Below are 24,503 nucleotides of genomic sequence, written 5' to 3' on the forward strand. Positions count from 1 at the left end.
ATGGAACGGTCGCCCTTTCCATGTGATGGTATGTCCTGATCTATGGAATATTCGCCCTTTCCATGTGATGGTAGGTCCTGATCTATGGAAAAGTCGCCCTTTCCATGTGATGGTAGGTCCTGATATATGGAATAGTCTCCCTTTCCATGTGATGGTAGGTCCTGATCTATGGAATAGTTTCCCTTTCCATGTGAGGTCAGCTTCATCATTAGCCATTTTTATATCTTCTCTGAAAACATACTTTTATTGTGTAGTATTTGAATAGATCCTTGAATAGTTTGAAATTGATAAATACATGATGCTGTATTTAAAGGTTTTTAGTTATTTTGTTATGTTTTCTATTTATCTTTATATCAGTCTGTTTTTACATCACTCTGTCATTATATGTTTGATCTGTAAAGGAATTTGGGTCAACTTCTATTGTTTTTAAATGTGCTCTAATTAAAGGTTGACTTGAATTACATGTACTGTTCTCTTGTTTTTTGGCATTTTCTTCCACCATTATCAAGCGCTGGCGTTTGTTGATATTTTGGCTGGGAGTGGCGGTGTTCCTTGAGCAACACGATGTTCCCAAAACCCCGGACTCACGTTGCAGCAGATAGAGACAGCTGGATGACGAGCACCGGATTTGACTCCGCCTCTGGAGCGCTGAAAGTGTGTCACTGGGTTAAAATGAAACCTGCCCGTTCATAGAGACGCAAACAGCCGGAGAAGAACATTCAGTTCTGACTGAACAATCGCTCGCTTCTGATGGAACACACAATGATACATTCAATGATACATTCAGCGATCTGAGTATACATTGTTACATTGTCGCCTCTGGGCACATAAAGCTGTCAACCTAGTATTATTTTTACCGGTCGAACTGTAAATATCAGAATCTCTGAAGAGTCAAACTATGGACGCAGCAAAACAAGGTAAGACATTTGATTGTTATTATATTATTATTAAATCGTATTTTTCCCTTATGTATGCGATGCAGTTAGAAACATCCCTTCTGTTATTTAAAGCAATTGGGTTTGAATTGCATTCATGTTCTGATCGAGATCTTCCATACGAACTATATTTGAACGTGACCAGATGAGTTCATTTAATCACAAAACATTGCTTTTCATAAAAGTGACTTTAATGTTTGACCCTAGAAAATATTAAACAAATCTAAACTGTAAACTGACGGGATGTCCATAAATAGAACGCATGTGAAAATTAATTCAATTTAATCATATTTTAGATTACTTTTTTTTTTTTTTTTTTTTTTTAACAGAAGCAATGTAACATTTATGGAAGACGTGTGATCATTGTTTGTCAAGTTGAAATTCTTATCTTATAATCAGTTCTCGTGAAATTGTGAAAAGCCGACTCAATGTTTTTGTAGTTGTTTAAATGGCTCGGGCTCTTTCAGACCCTCAAAAGATCACATGGGTTAAAAGTATGCAATAATGAATGCATTTACCATTGCAGTTCAATAATACATTGTTTTTAAAACATATTTGCATTAAGTGCGTGAAGTGACATAGTTTCCATTATTTGCACTACACAGCTGCTGCGCAGTGTGTATGTGGGTTAGGAGTGCCCTTGACGTCACGAGCGGTTAGTACTCAGAGTACTAGAACTGTCGAACTCACATGGCTCTCGTTCCGTAGCCATGTGCATGTGTGAGTCGGGCGCTGTTCTCTGATTGGCCGACATTGGACGGGGCGGGTCCATCGCATAAGCTCTGATTGGTCGAAACGAGAAGATTGCATAATTTAGCACGCAGCGCAGGTTCGAGACTCACTGCAGCAAAACGTGTGACCTAGTGTGGCCTAGATTCTTTCCAGTACTAAACATGCGAGTTCAACGTGTGGGTGGGTCTGAGAAACTGTGGGTCATTGCTGGTAGTAACCTCCCCTGTCCATTTAAAAAATAAGGATATGTATAGTATGTCTTGAAATAAACCTTTTTTTCCCCTTTAAGCTTTATTAACTATATAATGATATTCTGACTGAATCAAAACCCAATAGGTAGATATTATTACAGATTTAACTTGTGAAATATAGTAATATATTAACATCTAATATAGTCCCATTCAAGTCACTTTTGCAAAACATGAAGTAGTATTTGTCTTTAGCAGTTCTCATAAGAAAATCAGTAATTATTAACCTCATACTTAAATATCAAGCCATTTAAAAGCATTTAAACAGAACATGGATTTTCTTTTACTGTTTTGCTAAAGGTACATTATGCATTTTCTTTATTATTATTATTATTATTCATTTATTTTGAGCAGTTTTGGTTGGTTAGTGCAAAATAAATGAATGAATGAATGAATGAACGTACTGATTGTAAGTTATTTAAATATGGTGTAAAATCAGAACTGTATGGAAAAAGATTTTTGGCAGCACTCCTTTGTGTGTAGTTAGTCATCATGCTGTTCACATTTTCACTCAATTAAAAGTGGGTCACGAGTTTTCAAAAATATGTGGGTCATAAACGGGGACATTGTGTAATTATTTCATTGTGACGACAATAAACAGCCATTTTAAGCACTTTTATTTCTAATTTTCTTTATGCAAGCTTATATGCATGACTCCTTCATACTAAGATGACATTGTAGCTGATGCCCAATTATTGGAGCACACAGTTGACATAAGGTTACTTGAGATGCTATAAAGCACGTCAAACCATATAAGGATGTGCTAAAATCCCCAGACCTCAAGTTTCAAAATAAGACATTGTCATAATCAGACCAGCAGGTCTGAAAAAAAAGTATTTCCGTCTAGAAAAGAGTAAATGCTTGATAATTTTCATAAGAATGATTCTGTTATCTAAACTTCATTTTTTAAATAAATGAGTGTCTGTTTTGTACTTTAACAAACCGGCCATACTCTTCTAAAATTAGAATTCCTCGAACGTTCTTTGCTAACGTCTACATTTTTACAAATTTCCCTTTTCCTCATTTCCAAGGAGGCGTCATAGCATACATTTGCTCCACAAGCTCCACCCCCAGCCCTGAGTCATGCATGAGTGACAGATCTAATAGCCGCTCCCCTTCATCCTCACCACCTCTGTCCACCAATCAGAGCCTCACAGTTGGACTACTCTCGAAGCAGGCTCACCTACGAAGGCACGCCTCTGACAAGACCGGGATGACGCTCGCCGCCAAGAGCAGCATCACAAGTGAGTGTCATTTTAAAAGTTTTTATGTACGCCAGCAGCATTTGCTCAACCAATGGCCTGAGTTTTGGGCGGGGCTATCTGTTTGTCTAACCAATGGAATATAGGTATTGTTCAAGAAAACAGTTCGGAAAACGATCATTATTTTTGCACTTCTGTTTGCTACTGCTAGTGCTTTAGGAACGAAATGGTTGAAGCGATTCTCAGTTACATTACATGCCTTTAGTGTTAGCCTACATTGAATATACAAACCCAAGGACGTAATAAAATGTTTACGTTTTGGGTGACCAAATATACAATATTTCAGACTGATCAAACTTTGAAATCTGCATTAGAAAATTGAAAGTTCTGCTCTGTTTACCAAAGTTTGAATCCTTCCCCTTAGCGGAAACTAGAAGTGTTGTCAAATGTATGGGAACACTTGAGCTTCAGTTCCCGGTTGAATTGTCCACAGGGTGGCGCCAAAAGCAAGTTGTATTTTTAGCTGTAAATTATGGTTCAACAGGAATGTATATTTACCAATGCTATTCCCTAAACCAAACCCCAAGCCTAAACCTAACTGTCAGTCATTCTCACCATTTATTATGTGAACGCAATTTTTTCCTGGTTCCCATGGGAACAGAACCTGTGTCTCGGAGGTTGCGCTACAGGGAAATGTGTTGATGCCTGAATTATTGGGAAAATGTCTGATGGGGATGGCACTTGTCAGTGATTCAGCTGAAAGGGGTTGAATCATGTTGGATATTTGGAACCCATGTTGGTCAGCCATTAATCTGTATGAACTAACCTATACATGATGGATATTTTCCAGAGCTCAGTGGAATGGTGCTACTGTGTAAGGTGTGTGGAGACGTAGCTTCGGGCTTCCACTATGGCGTTCATGCCTGTGAAGGCTGCAAGGTAAGAAAACTCTCCCTCTCCCCTGGATTCATCACCAGGTATGATATTAGCTAGCGAGTAATTCCAATGATTCATGTTTTACAGGGTTTCTTCAGAAGAAGTATCCAACAGAATATTCAGTACAAGAAATGCCTAAAGATGGAGAGCTGCGTTATTGTGCGAATAAACCGCAATCGCTGCCAGCAGTGCCGATTCAAGAAGTGTTTAGCTGTCGGCATGTCGCGAGACGGTAAGTTTGATCCACCACGATTCGACTTCGTGATGAGCTCAAGCTTGATGAGATGGACGCTAGGGTCTGAAACAATAGGTCATCCAGTTAATAAATTTTTTGTCCCTTTTTAAAAAGATTGGCTGAACAGAAAAGGATTTATGACTTTCGGTTCCATTAACGGTTCTCGACGGAACACCGTTCTAAAATACTTTGACAGTATTTTGTGCAGAACTGTTTAGTGGTGCTACAGCGCAACCAGTGTAGTCGAATTCCTCACTTGCCACCTCAAAGACGTATATAAAAGCCTGTGTAAACACATCTTTTTTATGGTGGTGACTTATGCAAACATTCTGCCTAACATCTTTTTTTTTATTATATGGGTTGGGAACAATATGAGGGCAAGTAAATTATGGCAGACTTACTTTTTTGATGGGCATTTTGAGGTTGCCGTAGTTCTAAATAAGCACAATATTTTTTCAGCTGTTCGATTTGGACGTATCCCCAAACGGGAAAAACAGCGGATGCTTCTGGAGATGCAGTCGACCATGAATTGCATGATGAACAACAGTCAACTGCAATGCATGCTTCAAGGCACACAGACAACACCGTGTGCTATTGACACCAGCCAAAGTGACTCCAGCTCTTCCTTGCCATCGCCGCCAAATTCACCGCAGTCCTCATTTGATATCTCCCGGGACACTGAGTCAGTCACTCCCATGGATACATCCATGAGTTCGGCATCGTCCTGTTCCTCGGACAGCGGGGAAGAAGATCCAGTGAGCAATGAATGTGCTCCAAGTGAGGATCTATTCAGGTACACCTGCTCCATCTCGCCGGCCAGCTCGGACACGCTGAGCTGCAGCAGCAAGGATGAGGAGCAACAGCAAGAATGCTGGAACCGTTTGAACGGGAGTAGTTTCATCGACAACCAGCGACACTCTGACTGCCATAACGGCCTGCAAGCCACCACTGCACCAAACAGGGAACATGTGACTGGATACCATACGACCCTACAATGCAGTCGAAGCCCTACTGGAGGCCAGCAAGAACACTTGTCTTACCACGCACACAATGGGAACAACATCAATGAACTCCAAAAAGGAGGAAGCAGACGGCATCTGGTAAGTGACCTTTTGCTGTTTTCAATTTTAAAGTGATAGTTCAACTAAAAATTTAAATTCGGTGAACTATGACTTGGAGAGTGCAGTATGGGCGTGCACTTGTAATTATTTTAAAACTGGGAAACTCAACTGTTTCAATTGTATTTCAATATTATTTAGTGTGCTATTAGCATGTTGCTAAGCTAACAACGCAATACTAGAAATGCATAGCACACACGTAAATTTAACAAACAATTTTTATCAATATATTAAAGTATTATATAACAAATTATATTTATAAGCAGCCTTTCTCATGCTTTGTCCGCCATCTTGGTTTGGTGTGTGTATCTATTGTAATTTCCCTCCAATTGTAGTTTTCACCAACTTTGTTTGTGATATTATCACTCAGGTATGTCCCATGAATTTTTCCCCCTTCGTGGACCCCTGCAAGCCCGGTCATGATATCTGGGAGGAGTTTTCTAGAAGTTTCATCCCTGCTGTGAGAGAAGTCGTGGAATTTGCGAAGCGGATCCCCTGCTTTCAGGATCTCTCCCAAAATGACCAGGTCAACCTCCTCAAAGCTGGAACCTTTGAGGTAATGCACATGAAAACATTTGTCAATTTTCTATCTATGGTCAAATTTCTGTGTTCAGAATTGTCAATGTTTGTGATCATTACAGTGTCTTACTAACCTTTATAAAATTGCTGTGCTTTTTAAATTTCTGATAGCAAAGGCTGATCGCTAGACTAATGTTCCTCCTCTCTTTCATTTACGCAGGTGTTGATGGTACGGTTTGTGTCTTTGTTTGATGTGAAAGAGCGGACTGTGACCTTCCTCGGTGGCAGGAAGTATAACGTGGACTTGTTGCGCTCTCTGGGCGCTGGAGAGCTGCTCAACTGTATGTTTGAGTTCAGTGAGAAGCTGACCGCCCTGGAGCTCAACGACGAGGAGATGAGTCTCTTTACCGCTGTGGTGCTGGTGTCTGCAGGTAAGAACTAGTGAGCTGCCAAACTAGGCAATATTTTAAGGCATCAAAGGAGTGCTCCTGATGCAAAGGCTGTTCCTCGCCACAGGCAGCAAAATTATGCTGCATTAAGAAACATTTCCATTAAATCCATTAATAATGGAAATTAATGTTCCATGCAAAATGTAAGATGGAGTTCAGGGATTTCTCTAGAACTATTAAATACCCTGCTGGAAAACACTGCTTAGACCATCTTAAGATTGCTTGCTGGTCTTTGTTGGAATAAGATGGTCTCCCAGCTTCACCAAGTTGGATTTCAGCTGAGCTCCAGGCCTCAAAGAGTTGAAAAGGGCCCAAAACCACTCTTAAACCAGTCAACAGACTAAATAAAACCACCAAACCAGTTTAGGCTGGTTTAGCTGGTCGGCAAGCTGGTCTCCCAGCCTCACCAGATGAAAAGTCCCCAAAACACCTCTAAAACCAGCCAACAAACCTGCCTGGGAGACCATGTTAGACCAGGAAACTATTTAAGGCTGGTTTAGCCGGTCGGCATGCTGATCTCCATGCCGTAACAACTGAAAAGTGCCTAAAACCCTTCTTATAACCCCTAACCAGCCAACAGACCAGCCTGAGCGACCAACTAAAACCTACCTATGCTGGTTTAGTCGGTCAGCAAGCTTGTCTCCCAGCCTCAACAACTAAAAAGTGCCACAAACCCCTCTAAAACCCGTCAACAAACCAGCCTGGGAGAGCAACTAAAACTAGAAAATCAGGTTATGCTGGTTTAGCTGATCTGCAAACTGCTTTCCCAGCCTCGTTAGCTGAAAGGTCCCCAAAACCCCTCTAAAACCAGCAAACAGACCCGCTGGTAGACCACGTAAGCCATGAAACCAACTTAGTCTGGTTTAGCTGAAAGGCAAAGCTGATCTCCTAGATCAGCCCATAACAGCTGAAAAAAGCCTAAAACCATTCTAAAACCCTTAACCAGTCAACCTGCGAGACCAACTAAAACCAGCAAACCAGCTCAAGCTGATTTAGCTGGTCAGCAAGCTGGTCTACCAGCATCACCAGCTGAAAAGTGCCCAAAACTCCTTAAGCCTACAGACCAGGTTTGGAAACCAGCCAAGACCAGCAAACCAGTTTAGGCTGGTTTAAGATGTTTGTTTTTTCAGCAGTGATAGCTATATTTTCTTAAATCTGAGTAACATAGATAGGTAAAATCTCAATATAACTATGTTCAATATGACTATTTCACCTAGTATTTGTGTGTTCTCTGTATTTTTGTACCGGAGTTGCAAGTTGTTAGCTTAGCAACATGCTAACGACAAACTTTATTGGAATCAACGTTAGTCGAGTCTAGTGTTTCATAGTAAATTATACTTGATAACATTAGCATTATCAAGTTTCTGGTGCACTTCATGTACAGTATGAGCATAAATGAAGTTTCCATTTTGGTTTGAATGACAATTTATTAAAACAAAAATGTCTTGAGACATTTAAAAGGTCATAAAGAAGAGCATCCTTACACCTGACTTAAAAACATTTTGTTTGCCTTTGCAGACCGGACAGCCATTGAGAACGTCAAAGCTGTGGAGATCTTGCAGGAGACTCTAATCAGAGCTTTGAGGAACCTGATCATGAAGAACCACCCAAACGAAGCGGCCATCTTCACCAAGCTGCTTTTAAAACTCCCTGAACTGCGCTCGCTAAATAACATGCACTCTGAGGAGCTGCTAGCCTTCAAAATCCAACCTTAAACCAACACGTGCTTTCTCTACTCTGGCCATCGTGGGTTTTACATTTTACTCTTGAATGTATTTAACAGGCTTTTTTGACTCTAAAGGCTTAAAGTGTTTAAAAAAAACACACCATTTTTTGTGGATAAAGACTCTTTGACTACTGTATACTGAAACTGTAGTCTTGTTACTGTGCTGCTAATGCAGGCATTCAAATGGTTAAAAGTATATTAGATATAGATTTATTCATGGAACCACTGTGTTTTCTTGCCAAATCTAAGATCACACACTTTTGTTAACACTAGCTAGACTCCATGCTTTTCAAGCAGAGCTTGGAAGATTATGTATTTACATTATGTGCAATAGCTGCTAATGCATGCTATTCATAAGAGCAGCTTCATGTTTTATCCTGTCCATAAGAGTTTGTAATCTTTTAAAGATTGATTATGTGTTGATGTCATTGTTTTCTGAATGTCTTTCTATTGCTAGCAGTGACTAGCAGTCTTGATGCATGTTAGCATCGTTTTAGCCTGTATGACAGGCGCGATGCCTTTGCACACGGTGTTCGGAAGTAGCGATCACAAACCACAGGTTTCACATTTGCGACCCTGACACCATATGTACAGTGCACTGGCAGAATGTATCTGTCTATCAATTGTAATTTATGAGCGGAGCCACTTTAAATGATAAGAGGTTTACATTTGTTGTCACTTTAATATAGACCACATAGATAGAGGTGTTATTTGTCTTCCAATATGCATTCGGAAGCATAGTTGACATGAACAAAGGATGTTTCGTGCACAATTTGAAAGAGATGGAACTGTATTTATGGTTATTAAAGATGTATTTGTATTGCCTTATTGCCACATGGACAGGTGACATATGTTTGTGTGCTTTATCAGAGCAGGGAAACCATGTTTAAATCCCAGTTTTTTGGGATACACTGCTCTTGGATTTACTCTGTCCTAGATTACTCTATGCATTTGGAAACAGCTTGGCAATATGGACATTTACTCAGCCTGTAATCTATAGGAAATTAATTCGCTCATTACTATTCCCTAGTTCAAATTTGGTGTGTCCATGTCATTGTTTCTAAAATAACAGTGCAGTATGTATAGTTGTGTATATCTATTTGAAATCTATCGATAAAGTAAATCATTAAATATGTACTTGCCAACTGTTGTCATGTCCCTTAATTGTTTGTCTTATATTTTTGCTTAATATATAGCAATGTCTCTTTATTGCACAACCTTTGTTTAACCACTAGACTAGTGGTTAGTGACTAGAGGATATGTTCTACCTACTATTTCTAAGATTAGTTAGTAAAATAGTATACAATATGTATAAGGAGGACTCGTGGTTTAGCTAACTTTCATTCGGTTCATTTGTCACACTGGAAATGGAAGGTGAAGCGCATTGCAGTGTGCATACTGAGCACTACACATACTGTTTACCATAGATATAGCAAGAGTAGATCTTAGTATGCCATGTAGCTTATAGAATAGCTTTTTAAGTTAATTTTAAAAGTTCTTTGTCAGTAACACAGGACAGAGTAAACACAAATACTCAAGAAAAATATGCATAAAGTGCAGATCATCCTGAGATATGAGTGAATATTGAAATGAGGAACATGTATGTCCATTATAGAATGCATGTTAACATGCCAATGTCACATATTTGCTTACATTTGATTAGTGGCCTAGAAATAATGCAGAATCTTACAGTTCCTCGTCATTTACCGGCATACACTTTTTTTTAAGGCCTACAACGTTCCATCTCAGAAAGGAAACCGATGGAGTGTGTACGCCGGGTAGTGAAAGAGGTATTGCCCCAAGTGAAGGAGTTCAAGTACCTCGGGGTCTTGTTCACAAGGGGGACAATGGAGCGGGAGGTTGGCCGGAGAATCGGGGCAGCGGGGGCGGTATTGCTCTCGCTCTATCTCACCGTTGTCTTGAAAAGAGTGCTGAGCCGGAAGGCAAAGCTCTCGATCTACCGGTCAATTTTTGTTCCTACCCTCACCAATGGTCATGAAGGCTGGGTCATGACTGAAAGAACTAGGTCACTAGTACAAGCAGCCGAAATGGGCTTCCTCAGAAGGGTGGCGGGCTTCTCCCTTAGAGATAGGGTGAGGAGCTCAGTCATCCGTGAGGAGCTCGGAGTGGAGCCGCTGCTCCTTTGCGTCGAAAGGAGTCAGTTGAGGTGGTTTGGGCATCTGGTAAGGATGCCCCCTGGCTGCCTCCCTAGGGAGGTGTTTCAGGCACGTCCAGCTGGGAGGAGGCCTCGGGGAAGACCCAGGATTAGGTGGAGAGATTACATCTCCACACTGGCCTGGGAAATGTGGCTCGGGATAAATTTGGTGCCCCCTGCTGGAGCTGCTGCCCCCGCGACCTGACTTCGGATAAGCGATTGAAGTTGGGTGGATGGATGGACAACTTTCCATTTATTTCAAGGATTAAATTAAAAAAATGAAGTGTGGTCTCAGACTTTTGAATCTCACTATATATCCATTGAAATTTGGTTTTAAAAGCTGACACATCTAAAAATTATATTATATGATATTATATTATACTCATCACACATTATAAATTCTCTGCATTTTTTTAAAATCTATGTCCATCTTTTTTTTTTTTTTTTATGAAAAGAACCAACACAAACAGTGAAGGTATCATACGTCAAAGTGCACATACATGAGGTAAATAAATCACATTGACTCTGCTGCAGTGAACACTTTTGACTATAGCTTACTCACTACTACTTTTGATTTGATATATATCATATGTCTGAGTTGTGCACGGCATATCTGGAATATTACCAGCAACTGACTCATGATGAGATTATGTTCAGGTTATCTTTGCGTGTGTCATGTTGACCCGACAGGTTGAAGGTTGTTGGCAGGCAGACCGCAGCATGACATGAAGACAATCATTGTCACTCATCGACGCACTGCTGGAGCTCTTCAGGGTTTACGTTCTTCTCGTTCCTGATGTAGAATCCAGGTTGCCCCTGCAAATCACAGACATTCAGCAACTGGTGTGGAAATTCAACATAAAACATTCTTACATACAAGTGTTTTTAAAGAGTACCTGCCCAGAATGTTATAATAGCCTTTCTTTTGAAACAATTCTTCCACCATAGTCTGAAATGTTGAAGACGTTTACTTACCCTCATAGCCGTGGAAAGTAGGGGTGCTGGGGGTGCTGCAGCACCCCCTGTTAAGTGCTGTCAAACCATCGTATTCTGTGATAATCTCGTTAACGAAAGTAATGACGAAAATGTTAAGGGGTGTTTTAGTTATTTCCTCAGCAGCAGCCAACCTTGGATCATGGACCACCACTCCCTTCTTGCTGATGTCATCTCCACCAGTTCCTGACTGCCTTGAAGGACCTGCTAACACACAGTTTCAAATAAAGAATCTGTTAAACACTGTTCAGCTCAAAGGACAACGCAATGAATTCACTTTCCATTGAAATTGACCAAAGTAACCACTAGATGGAGTCTTTGCATTTTTTTCCAACATGAGTGTTGCCTACAAGTATTCAACTCAAAATTCCCTTTTCGCATGTCATCCAGAGATTTTCACCATTCAGAATAGAATTAAGAATACCACATGAATTCCAATTCAATTAATAGTGGAACGAGTTAGCAAACAGGATGTAGATTTGTAATTTGAACTTGATTTCGAGCACTATATACATTATATATGGAGTACCAAATTGCTAAAAATTAATTTTTTTATAAATATTTAAAAGAATATTCCGGGTTCAAGTTAAGATCAATCGACAGCATTTGTGGAATAATACTGATTATATAAATATTTTAATAAATAATTAAATACAAATTGAAAATGTAAGGAAAAGTAACTATAAAAAATGTAATTAAATAAATAAATCAGTAAATGCCCCTTAATTTTAGCATTAGTTTGCATTATAACCATGTCTTTGGTAATCCTGAAATGGAAAATACACATAGCTTGTGCTTATGAAAAATCAACCATTTCCAATAAATGGTCTTTACATTTCCATTTTCAGGGTTACAGTTTTCGGCATGCCGTGTGTGTGTCACTTTATAATATACAATGCTCGTGCTAAAATTAAAAATCAACCCAAAGAGGATGCTAAAATGAAAATGGTGCAAACTAGTGAGAAATGTATTTATTTAGTAATTTAAAAATATATTTATATTTATTTTTAATATTTATTTCATGATATGAAAGGCCTTAATATACAGTATAGAGATTCAATGAAATTCTTAAGTAGAAATGTTTTAATAATTTCAATAAAATAATATGTAAAATGATAAATACATTTTTTAAAGTAAGAACGACCCATAAACATGTTATCATACACAAAATATATGGGGTGTTTCCAAAAACATTTGATGATGTTAATAATAAATGCTTGAAAGTTCACCTTTAGATATTTACATTTAAGACATTATTGACACAATATTATTTGCATTATTATTGACACATATGCTTAGACACACACACACACACACTGGTGGCCAAAAGTTTGGAATAATGTTCAGATTTTGCTGTTTCGGAAGGAAATTGGTACTTTTAATTCACCAAAGTGGCATTCAACTGATCACAAAGTATAGTCGGACATTACTGATGTGAAACAGCACCATCACTATTTGAAAAAAGTCATTTTTTATCAAATCTAGACAGCAGCATCACTCCAACACCTTATCCTCGAGTAATCATGCTAAATTGATCATTTGGAACTAGAAAATCACTTGCCATTATATCAAACACAGTTGAAAGATATTTGGTATGTTAAATAAAGCTTAGCATTGTCTTTGTGTTTGTTTTTGAGTTGCCACAGTGTGCAATAGACTGGCATGTCTTAAGGTCAATATTAGGTCAAAAATGGCAAAGAAAAATAAACAGCTTTCTCTAGAAACTCGTCAGTCTGAAGATGAGTCTCATCTTTGTATGAAGATTTCATACAAAGGTGTACACTACAGTCTTCAAAGACAAAGGACAACTGGCTCTAACAAGGACAGAAAGACATGTAAAAGGCCAGATGTGCAACTAAACAAGAGGATAAGTACATCAGAGTCTCTAGTTTGAGAAATAGACACCTCACCTGAACTCTATCTCACCTCAGGCCAATTAAGGCCTGGTTTCGTAAAACTCACTCATCAGTTCTCTCTCTCTCCCCCACAAGGCACATGCACAGAAACACAAAATGTATATGTGAAAATGTTACAAAGAAAACCATGAAAACAAATAATGTAACTAGGTTTGTTTGATATCATTTAAAATGTCTCAGTGCGACTGGTATAATGGTCTCTTTCCTATATTGATCAAACTAATGGTAACAAAGTTATAAGGTCTTTGCCAAATGTCTTCATAATTGGAGTGATCTATAGTCACTTTTAGAGCTCTACCTCTCAAACGTACAATTTGGTGACAATTTTGTTCACCTACCAGAGATAAGAAGTGCGCTCAGTCCACTGCTGTTCACTCTGCTGACTCACGACTGTGCAGCTATGCACAGCTCGAACCACATCAACAAGTTCGCCAATGACATGACTGTGGTGGGTCTCATCAGCAAGAAAGATGAGTCAGCATACAGAGAGGAGGTGCAGCAAACAAAAGTGATGGTTGATGCATCCAACTTTTGCACATGTTTAGAGTTGCACTTTAATTATTGTCACTTTATACCTGGCTGCTACCTCAATAACTGCTATGTCCATAGAACACTATCTCATTGTATGTTATGTTTACATTTAGCATTTTAGAAAGTATCATCTTTTTGCACTACTCAGATTACAAATGTGTACTGGTCGGCAATGCACTGTCTCTTACTGTGCCTATTGTCCTGTTCCTTTTAGTAATTTATTGTACTGTCCCGTACGTTTTGCACACGTTTGCACATGCACTTTATATAGGTATGTTTTGCATGTTCACAAACCAAATGTGTCATGTGAAGCATCAAATTATGTGGGACGAGACAGGCAGCAGATGCTGTTTATCAACCCCCAGAATTAAAGTAAATGTAAGCATCTTGACATTAATATATGCAGATTCGTTAACCAATACACACACAGGGATAGTTCAACTAATGAAACAGAAAAGGAGATGTTTGGCAGAATGCAATGAATTCAATTTCATTGTATCTTATTTTACTGGCGACCTGTCCAGGGTGTCCCCTGCCTTTCGCCCAATGTTAGCTGGGATAGGCTCCAGCCCCCCGCGACCCTGTACACAGGATAAGCGGTTGACGATGGATGGATGGATGGATGTATCTTATTTTCATACAATGAAAGTGAATGATCATTCTGCCTAACATCTCCATTTGTGCAGTGTCTTCTTCTTTGGCTTTCTGTAGTAGTCATTGGCCGGAGACGTTGTATGAAGAGGTGTAACTTATGTTTGGGTAGATAGGTATGATAGATATGGGTCTATAGAATTTTTGTTTGTTTGTCTGTTTTATCATCCTCCGGTTGAAGATCAGGTTTGCACATGAGGTTAAGTTAATGATGACAGAATATATAATTTTGGGTGAACTATTGGTTTTGTGTTGACAAAACTAATCAATCCAATGAGGCTTAAAGGGATAGTTCACCCAAAAATGAAAATTCTCTCATTATTTACTCAGATACCCCAGGTGTATATGACATTCTTTCTTCACCAGACCACATAATAATAATACAAATGTTTTAGCTCAAGTGACTGGAGATTTCTCTTTTGAAGCTTCAAAAATCACAGACAGTCATTGATACGACACCAGCTGTTGAATTAATGTCTTCTAAAGCGACACAATCACTTTTGGTGCCAAAAAGATGAATATTTAAGTACTTTTTTAACTCTAAATCATGCTTCCGGTCAGCAGCGGTATGCATGTGTGATGTAATCGCATTGGCATTTGAAACACGCGAGAACTGACACACAGCCGGAAGAGCAGCGCTGTTTACAAGTGAGGAGGAGGAACGCTGTACAGAAGATTGATTTTGATTTAGATATGTATACATCTGTTTGTATACATGCATATATATATATTTATGATTAGAATTTTAATTTGAAATAATGATAATGAATTGCAATGCTAGAATAACAGCAAAAGTACAACAAAAACTGTCCCCCCCATCACAATTTTTATAGCAATTGTTTGCATATGTAAGTTTGCATTTTGTTTGCATCCCTATGCATAGATATTAAGCTATGTTTCCAAAATTACAACACCATTGGAGTTTTGCATTTTAATTAAACTTTAACTGTGTCTACTACAATATAGTTGTCTTAAACAACCCTACCAAACTCAGACACGTAAACTTACATGTGCACAAATCACAGATGATTAAAAAGCTCAATGTGGCCATTGTCAAGGAACTTTGGGAATAAAACCTTTCAGGCAAAATCTTTGAAGACCTTCAGAAGCACATAAGTACAAGCTACTCAGAGTCATTTTAATAGTGACTTATTCTTTAAGTAAAGCAGCAGCCTCAAAAAGTATTTGGACACTTAATCAACACTTAAACATGTATGAATATCATTGCATTAGATAACAAAATATCAAACTAATTGACATTAGCAAATAAATTATGCTCAAACTAACTTTTCTGAGCCATGTTTGCTTTAAAATTTGACATTTAACCAACTGGAATTTTTTTTCAAAATGTTAAATGGCTAAAATTTAAAATTGTTTAGAAATCGCAACAACAAAAAAATCTGTTTAAAGGGGCGGTCATGTGACGCTAATGTTCTACCAGCTCTGTACGGGACTCGTCTCTTCTCACCGGAGCTTGCGTTACGCCTACGTCATACGCCGGAACTCGACTCTCTTGTGAACGCATGGACGGCTGTAACCGGAAGCCAGTGATTATAGTTTATAAAGTTATAAAAATATGGATATTTCACTTCAGAAGGCCTTTATTAACCCCCTGGAGCCATATGGATTACTTTATTGATGGATGGATGCGCTTTTTTGGGCTTCAAAATCTAAGGTACCATTCACTCCCATTATAAAGCTTGGAAGAGCCATGATATATTTTAATATAACTTCTATTGTGTTTGGCTGAAAGAAGAAAGTCATATACACCTAGGATGGCTTGAGGGTGAGTAAATTATGGGATCATTTTCCTTTTTGGGTGAACTAATCCTTTAATATTAAATATATCCCCAAAAATATTATAAATATTTCAGAAATACATCTGGCCACATGCAATCAATTAATAACCTAAATCTAACTCTCCTGCATGCACACACACAGTGCATGGGCACATTTGGACTAAACGTCACTTTTTCTGCCCTAATTATAAAAATAAAAAAACGGTTTCCTTCAGAATCAAAGCGCATGCTTATGTTCTGCTGCATTTGTTCAGGCAGCAGGAGGTGGTGAAATTCCCAAAATTTACTGTGATAAACACTTTTGTTTTTGGCTTCGTCAAAAAATTATCAGAACAAAATGATCTGGTTATTAACTGGTTACCTGCATTTAAAAATAACGGTTTGACTTTTCGGTTACGTTCTGTATAAATTTGGTCAGTTTTCGTTCCTTGAACCATTTTCAGTCCCTGGTTTAGATGTCATAAGATAGCATTGTGTGAGGAACAGGGTTAAAAGTAGTGTTTATGAACTGATAATCTACCGTTTTACTTGTGATTTGTGTAAAAGTGATTAAAAGTTGTTGTTGTTGTTGTAGCTCCTCTAGTGGTCATTTCACCAGGAAACTGCCTCGACACGTCCAATGTGCTACACACATGTTGATATAGTAAGTGAATTCAATGCTTGTCTTGACAAACTTTCCTTTTCTAGGTATTTCTGTTACAACTAAAAGTTTATTTCATGTCATATAGTAAATAAACAGAATGGCAAGAGAATAGTCTTTCATTTTATTGGAGATTTTTGTCACTTTGTGGATGAAATATGATTGCATGAGTTTTTATTATGGATTGGGGATTAATTTGCACTTCATCTTAAATTATTATTTCATATTATATTGATGTGGGTTTCAGACAGAGGCTAAATAAATGCTGCTAAAAGATACAGAAAAACTGCACCATCTTTGGCTTCAACGTTTACTGTTACTTTTAAATTAAGATCTAGGGGTGTATTACAGACAACTTCCTATCTTAAGTCTTAAGTACCTGATCAGTACCCCCCCCCCCCTAATATTCAGACATCCAGACAGATACAATGAATGTTTAGGCACTTCAGTGTTTGCTTCGTTTTCAATTTAGCGAGGGCCAACCACTCTTCGGCATTCATCCATCCTGTAGGCACACATGTAAAATATACCTGCAAAAACAAATACATTTCATAAGATCAACAGTTCTTGACGTCAAACTTTGTAAAAATCTCTTTAGGCATCTGTACACTGCATAAGGCAGCACATATCTGAAATGGCATATTTTGAGGAAGTTTAGACTGGACACGATCTTGCCCTAAAAAAAAAAGCTAGACACAATGCAACAAACAGAAAGCATTTTTTACATTAACAGCACGGCATCTAAAAAAATGGCACTCCTGCGCAAGACACTGAAAAAATATGAGACATGGTGCAATTGTCAAAGATCATCTAGCACATGTTTACATAGATAAACAATTGAAAAACAGCACGGATGCATGCAAAAAATGCTTTCACTGTTTATTGCGACACAGGAGCGGCATTAATGTACATTAACTCTGGAATCATTTATGCAGTAAGCAATGAATTGCATTCTCAAATGTTACATTATTACTGTTACTTACATAAAACCAAAGCCAATATATCATAGCAGGCATATCTTAGCACAGCTTTTATGCACCATTGCATCTTGGCACCAAACTTTGGAGCAAAATTAAGTTTTGTGAAATGTTTTTTTAAAGTTAAACTACTTTTACCTTAACACATTGTTTTAACATCAGAAGTGCGGCACTTTTTATACACTGTTAAGTTTAAGAGAACTTCAACTGTTAAAAACGCGCATCTGTGTTTTGTTCCATTCGTGTCTAGCTTTTTTAGTGGTCTTAAGATATTTTTCAAAGTTGAACCTGACACACCATTGTAAAAACGGAGAGTTCATAACGTGAGATGCTGAAAAACAATGTAACGGACATGCACAAACATACATAGGTGGAAATCGCGTGGGGGTCAGCCGTCCCACCCACCCCTCTGAGGGTTGTCCCCCCCTAAAATATCATTAAAATATGTGTATTGTAAATAATATAATGATATATTCTTAAAATAATTGTTTAAGAAATAAAATAATACAAATGCAAACGGGGCAACAACAAAAACCCCCTTGGTGTCCCCTTCAAAAACTGCTCTTGAGAATTGTTATGTTTATTGTCCCCCCCCAACATTTTGATGAAATTTTCGCCCCTGCAAACATAAGACACGATCCTGTGTGAACAGCCCCTAACTCCGCAGTGTAAAGACAGTTTTTAAAAACATGTTTTATGTATCTTTACCGACCTGCAAAAAAGTTCATGAGTAAAGCGACCCAGCCCAGTATGTAGGACCAGGAGAAACGCCAATCGCCGAAGCGTTTTCCTAGGAAGTTCACCGTCACACCGGTGTAGATCGCCATGGCAAGCAGCACAAAGAGAGCTGGAGAAGAAACAAATGAGAGGCAATAATGTGGCAAGAGATGTGCTTTTTGTATCAGGCAAGTGTAAGTGTTTGTAAGCGTAAATGTTTTGCTCAATAGGTTGCTTAAGGAGAAAGACTTACTGGAAACAAAAAACATGATCCCTGCTGCAAAGGAACGGTTGAACCGCTCAAAGGCGGAGAAGTGCACGAAGGACAGGATGCCTGCGATGATTCCCGCAAAACACGACATTGCAGAGAGGATCATGAAGGCACGCGTTGCATTCCAGTAAGCTGGAAAGAAAAAAGAAAGAAAGAAAGTCAGTCTTCACGCCTATTGGAAGATGCCACATCACATCACTATTCATTTGCCTGAGATGTCGACCGATATATTGGTTTTGCTGATTTGGCAGTGCCAATAGCTTCTTTTGGAACAATTGATTATCGGCAGAAATGAATGCCGATATAAACTATTTGAATTCATAAAATTGTTTTTCACCAAATTTCTCGAATATTTGTTGATATTTCAGTGTTGATTCAATAAAAAATTAGGTAGAATCAATATCAGAATTTAACATTGATTCAATAACTTAATATTGATTTTTCAATGAAATCTCAATTTTTTTTCAACATTAATTGAGGGTGCAAAAGTGATTCAACATCAGATTATGACGTTAATTAAATGCCATTAAGGGGAATGCATCAACGTTGACTTAAAATTGCTTCAATGCTTGTTTGCTATCTGAGTAGTGAAAAGGGGGGAAAAAATTGTTTTAATAATACAGGAATACCAGACATTTATGACAATTGATCGCTGATGATGTTGATGAATTACTGCTCATACAGTATTTATTAGCATATATGACAATGCTCACTTTATGAGACCAGGCTGGAGACCATGCTTATACTTTGTTTATACTGTAATACATTGTAGATGATTGCAAGAGTGCTTATTTTGGGTCCCTTAACAGTTTGGGAGAGCAGGTGGGATATTTCAAAATAAAAGTCACCAGAGTTTTTTGGTCTAGTTGATGGTTAAAAGTCCAGCGTAATGCACCAAATCGAACTGTTTTTCTGATTTTTATTTGGAATTGTGCAATAAACTGCATCAGTGATTTAATTGACTTAATGTACTACTTACATTCAATAAATCAATATTTTTGTCTGAATAATCGGCTTTTACTAACACCTTAGATATCGCAAAACCCAATAGCAGTCACCCTCTAATTTACATAAAGCTGGTTTATCTTATCTTTATGGCAAAATAAGACTCTAGAATGGGATAAAGCACTACTCAATTTTCATATGCAAACATAATGAAATCACAGACAACAACTCCGCCACATACTTACCAATACTGTCCGTCTGCGTGTAGCATTTGCCAGACATACAGTATCTCCACAAGCCCTGATGAGCGTAGCTGCCAGACAGTCTGTACTGCATCCAGTAGTCCGTCGCCGTGGAGACCACCAACAGGATGTTGCCCACGAAGGCACAGAAAAGACCCCCTCCCATAAAGCTGTGCATCCTGAGAGGCACTGTGGTGGTGGCAAAGCTTAACACACTACACAGATTAGACACATTTCAGTGAATTAGTCACATCTGTAGGAATTTGTTAGGTCCCGCTTTATATTAGGTGTCTTTAACTACTATGTACTAACATTAAAATATATACAATACAGTGTATTTAATGAGTAACTACAGTACATGTTTTACTGTAAAATTCTCACAAGCTTTACATTAGCTGCTACTGAGGTTGAGGTAGGGGTAGGTTTAGGAGTAGGGTTAGGGTTTAGGTTAAGGAGAAAACGAGGGAGGAATATGGCAGGGCGGAGAGTGGGGCCGGGTCATGATTCCGCACACTCGGCCCCTAATCAGGCTAATCAGTCCCTAGGGGCAGCTTTGGGACTCTCTGATCACTGTCTGGTTCCTCTTCTTCCAAACTACAGGCAGAAATTTCAATCAGCTAAACCTGTATCAAGGACTGTTGCTACAACCTTCCTGCTACTCAACCTGCAATTAAGATCTGTGAAGTGGAGATGTGCCGGGTCTTCCGGAAAAAAAAGACAAGGAAAGCACAGGCCCAGATGGTGTTTCACCCACTTGTCTATAACCCTATTCTGACCAGCTGGTCCCCATCTTCATACAGATCTCCAACAGATCACTGGAGCAGACTGCTGCTTCAAACGCTCTGTGGATGATTTAGTCAACATGGGATTGCATCATATCTTACAACATCTGGACAAACCAGGGACATATGCAAGGATCCTTTTTGTGGACATCAGTTCGGCTTTCAACACCATCATCCCAGCTCTCCTATGGAATAAATTAACCCAGCTCAGTGTAACCCAGCACTCCCTGTATACCAACGACTGCACCGCCAAGGACCCCTCTGTCAAGCTACTGAAGTTTCCAGATGACACTAGTGTCATCGGCCCCATCCAAGATCATTTACATTTACATTTATGCATTTGGCAGACACTTTTATCCAAAGCGAATTACAGAGTCCTTATTACAGGGACAATCCCCCCGGAGCAACCTGGAGTTAAGCGCCTTGCTCAAGGACACAATGGTGGTGGCTGTGGGGTTTGAACCAGTGTCCTTCTGAGTACCAGATTACCAGTTATGTGCTTAGACGTGCCGCCACCACTCGTCAAGATGACGATAACTCTGCATATAGAAGGGAGGTTGAACGGCTGGCTCACTGGTGCAGTCATAACCACCTGGAGCACAACACGCTCAAAACTGTAGAGGTGATTGTGAACTTTAGGAGGAACACCCCAACATTGACCCCGCTCACCAGTGGAGTCATTTAGGTTCCTGAGCACTACCATCTCAGAGGACCTGAAGTGGGAGACGCACATTGACTCCATTTGGAAAAAGGCCTAGCAGAGGTTGTGTTTCCTTCTCCAGTTGAGGAAGTTCAACCTGCCACAGGCGCTGCTGATCCAGTTCTACTCATCAGTCTGTCCTGTGCACTTCAGTAACTGTCTGGTTTGGTTCAGCTACAAAATCGGTCATCAGAAGACTACAAAGGACAGTTCGGACTACTGAGAGGATTATTGGTTGCCCCTTGCCCTCCCTTCAAGAACTATACACTTCCAGAGTGAGGAAAAGGGCTGGTGAAATTACTCTTGACCCCACTCACCCAGCCCACTACCTATTTAACTATTGTCTTCTGGCCGATGCTACAGAGCACTGAGCACCAGAACTGTCAGGCACAAGAACGATTTTTCCCTCAGGCTATCCATCTCATGAACATTTAACTATGCTATAATTACATGCAATACACAGCCAAGTCAATTATGATATTTTTGTCTTATTGTGTATTTCTATATATACACTCACAATTCTATTCCAATATATTTTATTCTATTTTTCTTTTATTATCTCTGTCTTGTTGTTGTATTGTTTGTTCACTGGAAGCTTCTGTCACCAAGTCAAATGTGTTGTATTTGAAGCGTACATGGCTATAAAGCTCATTCTGATTCTGATTATTTTGTAATTACAGGCACAACATATGAATTATCCTGATCCATAGGTTAAATCATGGACACAACATTCTCAAATGTCATAGTAAATGACTACATTTGAAAACGTAGAAAAGTTATGAAGTAAAATAAAGAAATATTTTAGATTCTGCACTATGTATGGAACAAATGTAAAATAAAATTTTAAATGTTGAAAACATACTTTTAAGAAGGTATAAAGTAAAAAAAGTTTTAAGACAATTAGATCCTTATATCAATCAAGTTTCAAGAGTACGTTTAGACACGGTTTGTTCAGATTTGATGTTGTTAACACTATTTCACGAAACAAACACAATTACCTTGAACTCCAACACAAACTTGAATTTTTCAGTGACTGCTTGGCAAAGGTGTTTGAATGATGCTTACCTGAGGTCTTCAGGATTAATAAACCTGCTTGAGTATTGACCACCCCAAATGGAAAGAGACTGGGAGATAGACTGGGAGCCCACTGCGTGTGCAACCTCAAAGAGGATCCGTTTAGCCAAATTCAAAATAATGATCCCCTCCTCTTTTCTGTTGATGGTGGCAAAATCCTTTAAAATGCCACACAGAACAAATGCACTTGAGCTTGCCGGTGCCTGGGGCACGTGACTTCTGCTCACCAGGTCCACGCTCAGGGTTTGGAGGGGGGAAGTGGGCCATAGACTCTTTTTTTTTTGTTGTATTGGGCTTTCTGGAACTGTGGATGTGCAGATGCTTGCAGTACTGCTGCAGTCAATACAACATGCTGAAGCGCACACTTTCTTTCAGCTGTGATGTGAGTGTGACACACTATTAGTGGACACATGACCACCACACACACACACACACACACACACACACACACACACACACACACACTTTCTCTACTAGAGGTCATACACACATGAAAGATGATTTAGCTTATGCACATGTTTCATTAAAATGACTGCTGTTGTGAGGAGCAAAAAGTTGAGGCTTCTATCATGCAGTAGATGTAAAATGTTATGCAAGATGAAACTAAATTATTAGCATTGTGTATTGTGTAACTATTGGAAGAAAAAGGCTTATTTTTACAAGGAAAAAAATTTGAAGGAAGGATGGCATGAGCGTGAGTAAATGATGAGGGAATTTTCATTTTTGGGTGAACTATTCCTTTTAAGTCAACGTGAAATCTAAACTGCCCATATTTATTTTCTCGATGCATGCTCACAGTCTTTTTGTGCATGATGTAGTTGTAACGTATAGTTCAGCAGATTCTGGAAGTAAAATGGGTTACGAACGATGATTCAAGTTGACTTTAAGTTTGGATTTTAAAACAATGGCCTAAGGGATCGTATGGGGGCATTTAAACAGTTGTAATTAAGAATTCAGAGGTTTTTGCTCTTTTGTAGATTGATGTTGTTTTGTTGCATTGTTTCATGTGATGTCACTATTAGGGTGATCTGTTTGCCCTTTGGTCAAGTTGGACCCTGTTAACACTGGCTCAGTTCTCTTTGTGCATGTGCAAATGCAGTGCAGGTATATATGCATTTCAGTGGAGATTTAAATGTAATAAATGCCCTAAAATAAGTTATAACTTTCTTTAAGCTGTGTCATTTTATGATCTATATTTTAATCAATTAAAGTAGAAAAAACAACAACATTGACTTATTTACATATATAAATCTGAGTCTACTTTCATTCAGTAACCTGACTTAAACAGTCAGTTCATTCTATATGAACGCCAAGGTAAGTGAATTAAATTACACACGTTTTGGAGATGCCGTTACTCAGCTCAGCTGAGGGAGCGAGTTTACTCATTTAAATGTGTAAAGTCAACTTATCAGGGTTTTCAGTAAAAAAAAATACGCTAAATAATAACACCGTAAAATATTAGACAAATCAGAATAATGTTGGGTATTTGTAATTTAGCAGATCTTTTTCATCCAAAGCAACTTGCCGTGCAAATGCAAAACGCAGTAACTACCTGTTTTCAGTTATTATTGGAACTGTGTCTTTTCAATACATTCAATACATTCTAGAACAGAACTACTTATTAAAAAGAGCACTTGATCACTCCCAGCATCAACCTGCTGGTATACTTTGTCTACAGTGAAGCAAATGACAAGGCCTTTATTTAGCATCAGGTCTACGACATGTAGACTCTGGGTGTGTGTGGCTGGGGTTACCCTTATGCGACCTTAGGGACATTTTTGTCTTTTTCATTTTTGTATTTTGAATCATTTTGGCTGTGTTAATGCCAATGGCACACATTTTAAGATTAAGATTCAACATTATTGTCATTGTGCAGAGTACAGGTACAGAACCAATGAAATGGAGTTGTTTTCGCATATCCCAACTAAGCTGGGGTCAGAGCGCAGGGTCAGCCATGAAACAGTGCCCCTGGAGCAGACAGGGTTAAGGGCCTTGCTCAAGGGCCCAACA

General features: G+C 38.8%; 2 protein-coding genes across 2 annotated transcripts; one reads left to right on the forward strand and one right to left on the reverse strand.

Moving 5' to 3' along the window:
* Positions 1-676: 676 nt before the first annotated feature.
* Positions 677-9,267, forward strand: LOC127657743 (nuclear receptor subfamily 1 group D member 2-like). The gene is made up of 8 exons (XM_052146619.1): positions 677-917; positions 2,947-3,159; positions 3,968-4,056; positions 4,141-4,285; positions 4,748-5,388; positions 5,777-5,962; positions 6,146-6,356; positions 7,893-9,267. The coding sequence occupies exons 1-8, from the start codon at positions 899-901 to the stop codon at positions 8,087-8,089; spliced, it is 1,701 nt and encodes a 566-aa protein (XP_052002579.1). The 5' UTR covers positions 677-898; the 3' UTR covers positions 8,090-9,267.
* A 7,624-nt stretch (positions 9,268-16,891) lies between these two features.
* Positions 16,892-22,634, reverse strand: LOC127657757 (lens fiber membrane intrinsic protein-like). Its single transcript, XM_052146638.1, has 5 exons — positions 22,485-22,634; positions 19,941-20,152; positions 18,733-18,882; positions 18,475-18,609; positions 16,892-17,315 (listed from the first exon to the last, which is right to left on the reverse strand). The coding sequence occupies exons 2-5, from the start codon at positions 20,113-20,115 to the stop codon at positions 17,254-17,256; spliced, it is 522 nt and encodes a 173-aa protein (XP_052002598.1). The 5' UTR covers positions 20,116-20,152; positions 22,485-22,634; the 3' UTR covers positions 16,892-17,253.
* Between the last annotated feature and the right edge of the window lie 1,869 nt (positions 22,635-24,503).

Source organism: Xyrauchen texanus, chromosome 17 (assembly GCF_025860055.1).
Source record: "Xyrauchen texanus isolate HMW12.3.18 chromosome 17, RBS_HiC_50CHRs, whole genome shotgun sequence".
Taxonomy (NCBI): domain Eukaryota; kingdom Metazoa; phylum Chordata; class Actinopteri; order Cypriniformes; family Catostomidae; genus Xyrauchen; species Xyrauchen texanus.

Bases quoted from the DNA above. Each gene is read 5' to 3' on its own strand.
- LOC127657743 (XM_052146619.1), top strand. The intron at 3,160-3,967 runs GTGAGTGTCATT...GATATTTTCCAG, and splicing joins CGCCAAGAGCAGCATCACAA to AGCTCAGTGGAATGGTGCTA. The intron at 5,389-5,776 runs GTAAGTGACCTT...ATTATCACTCAG, and splicing joins GAGGAAGCAGACGGCATCTG to GTATGTCCCATGAATTTTTC.
- LOC127657757 (XM_052146638.1), bottom strand. From the start codon at position 20,115: ATGCACAGCTTTATGGGAGGGGGTCTTTTCTGTGCCTTCGTGGGCAAC. The intron at 18,883-19,940 runs GTAAGTATGTGG...TTTTCTTTCCAG, and splicing joins CACGCAGACGGACAGTATTG to CTTACTGGAATGCAACGCGT. The intron at 18,610-18,732 runs GTAAGTCTTTCT...TTTCTTCTCCAG, and splicing joins GATCATGTTTTTTGTTTCCA to CTCTCTTTGTGCTGCTTGCC.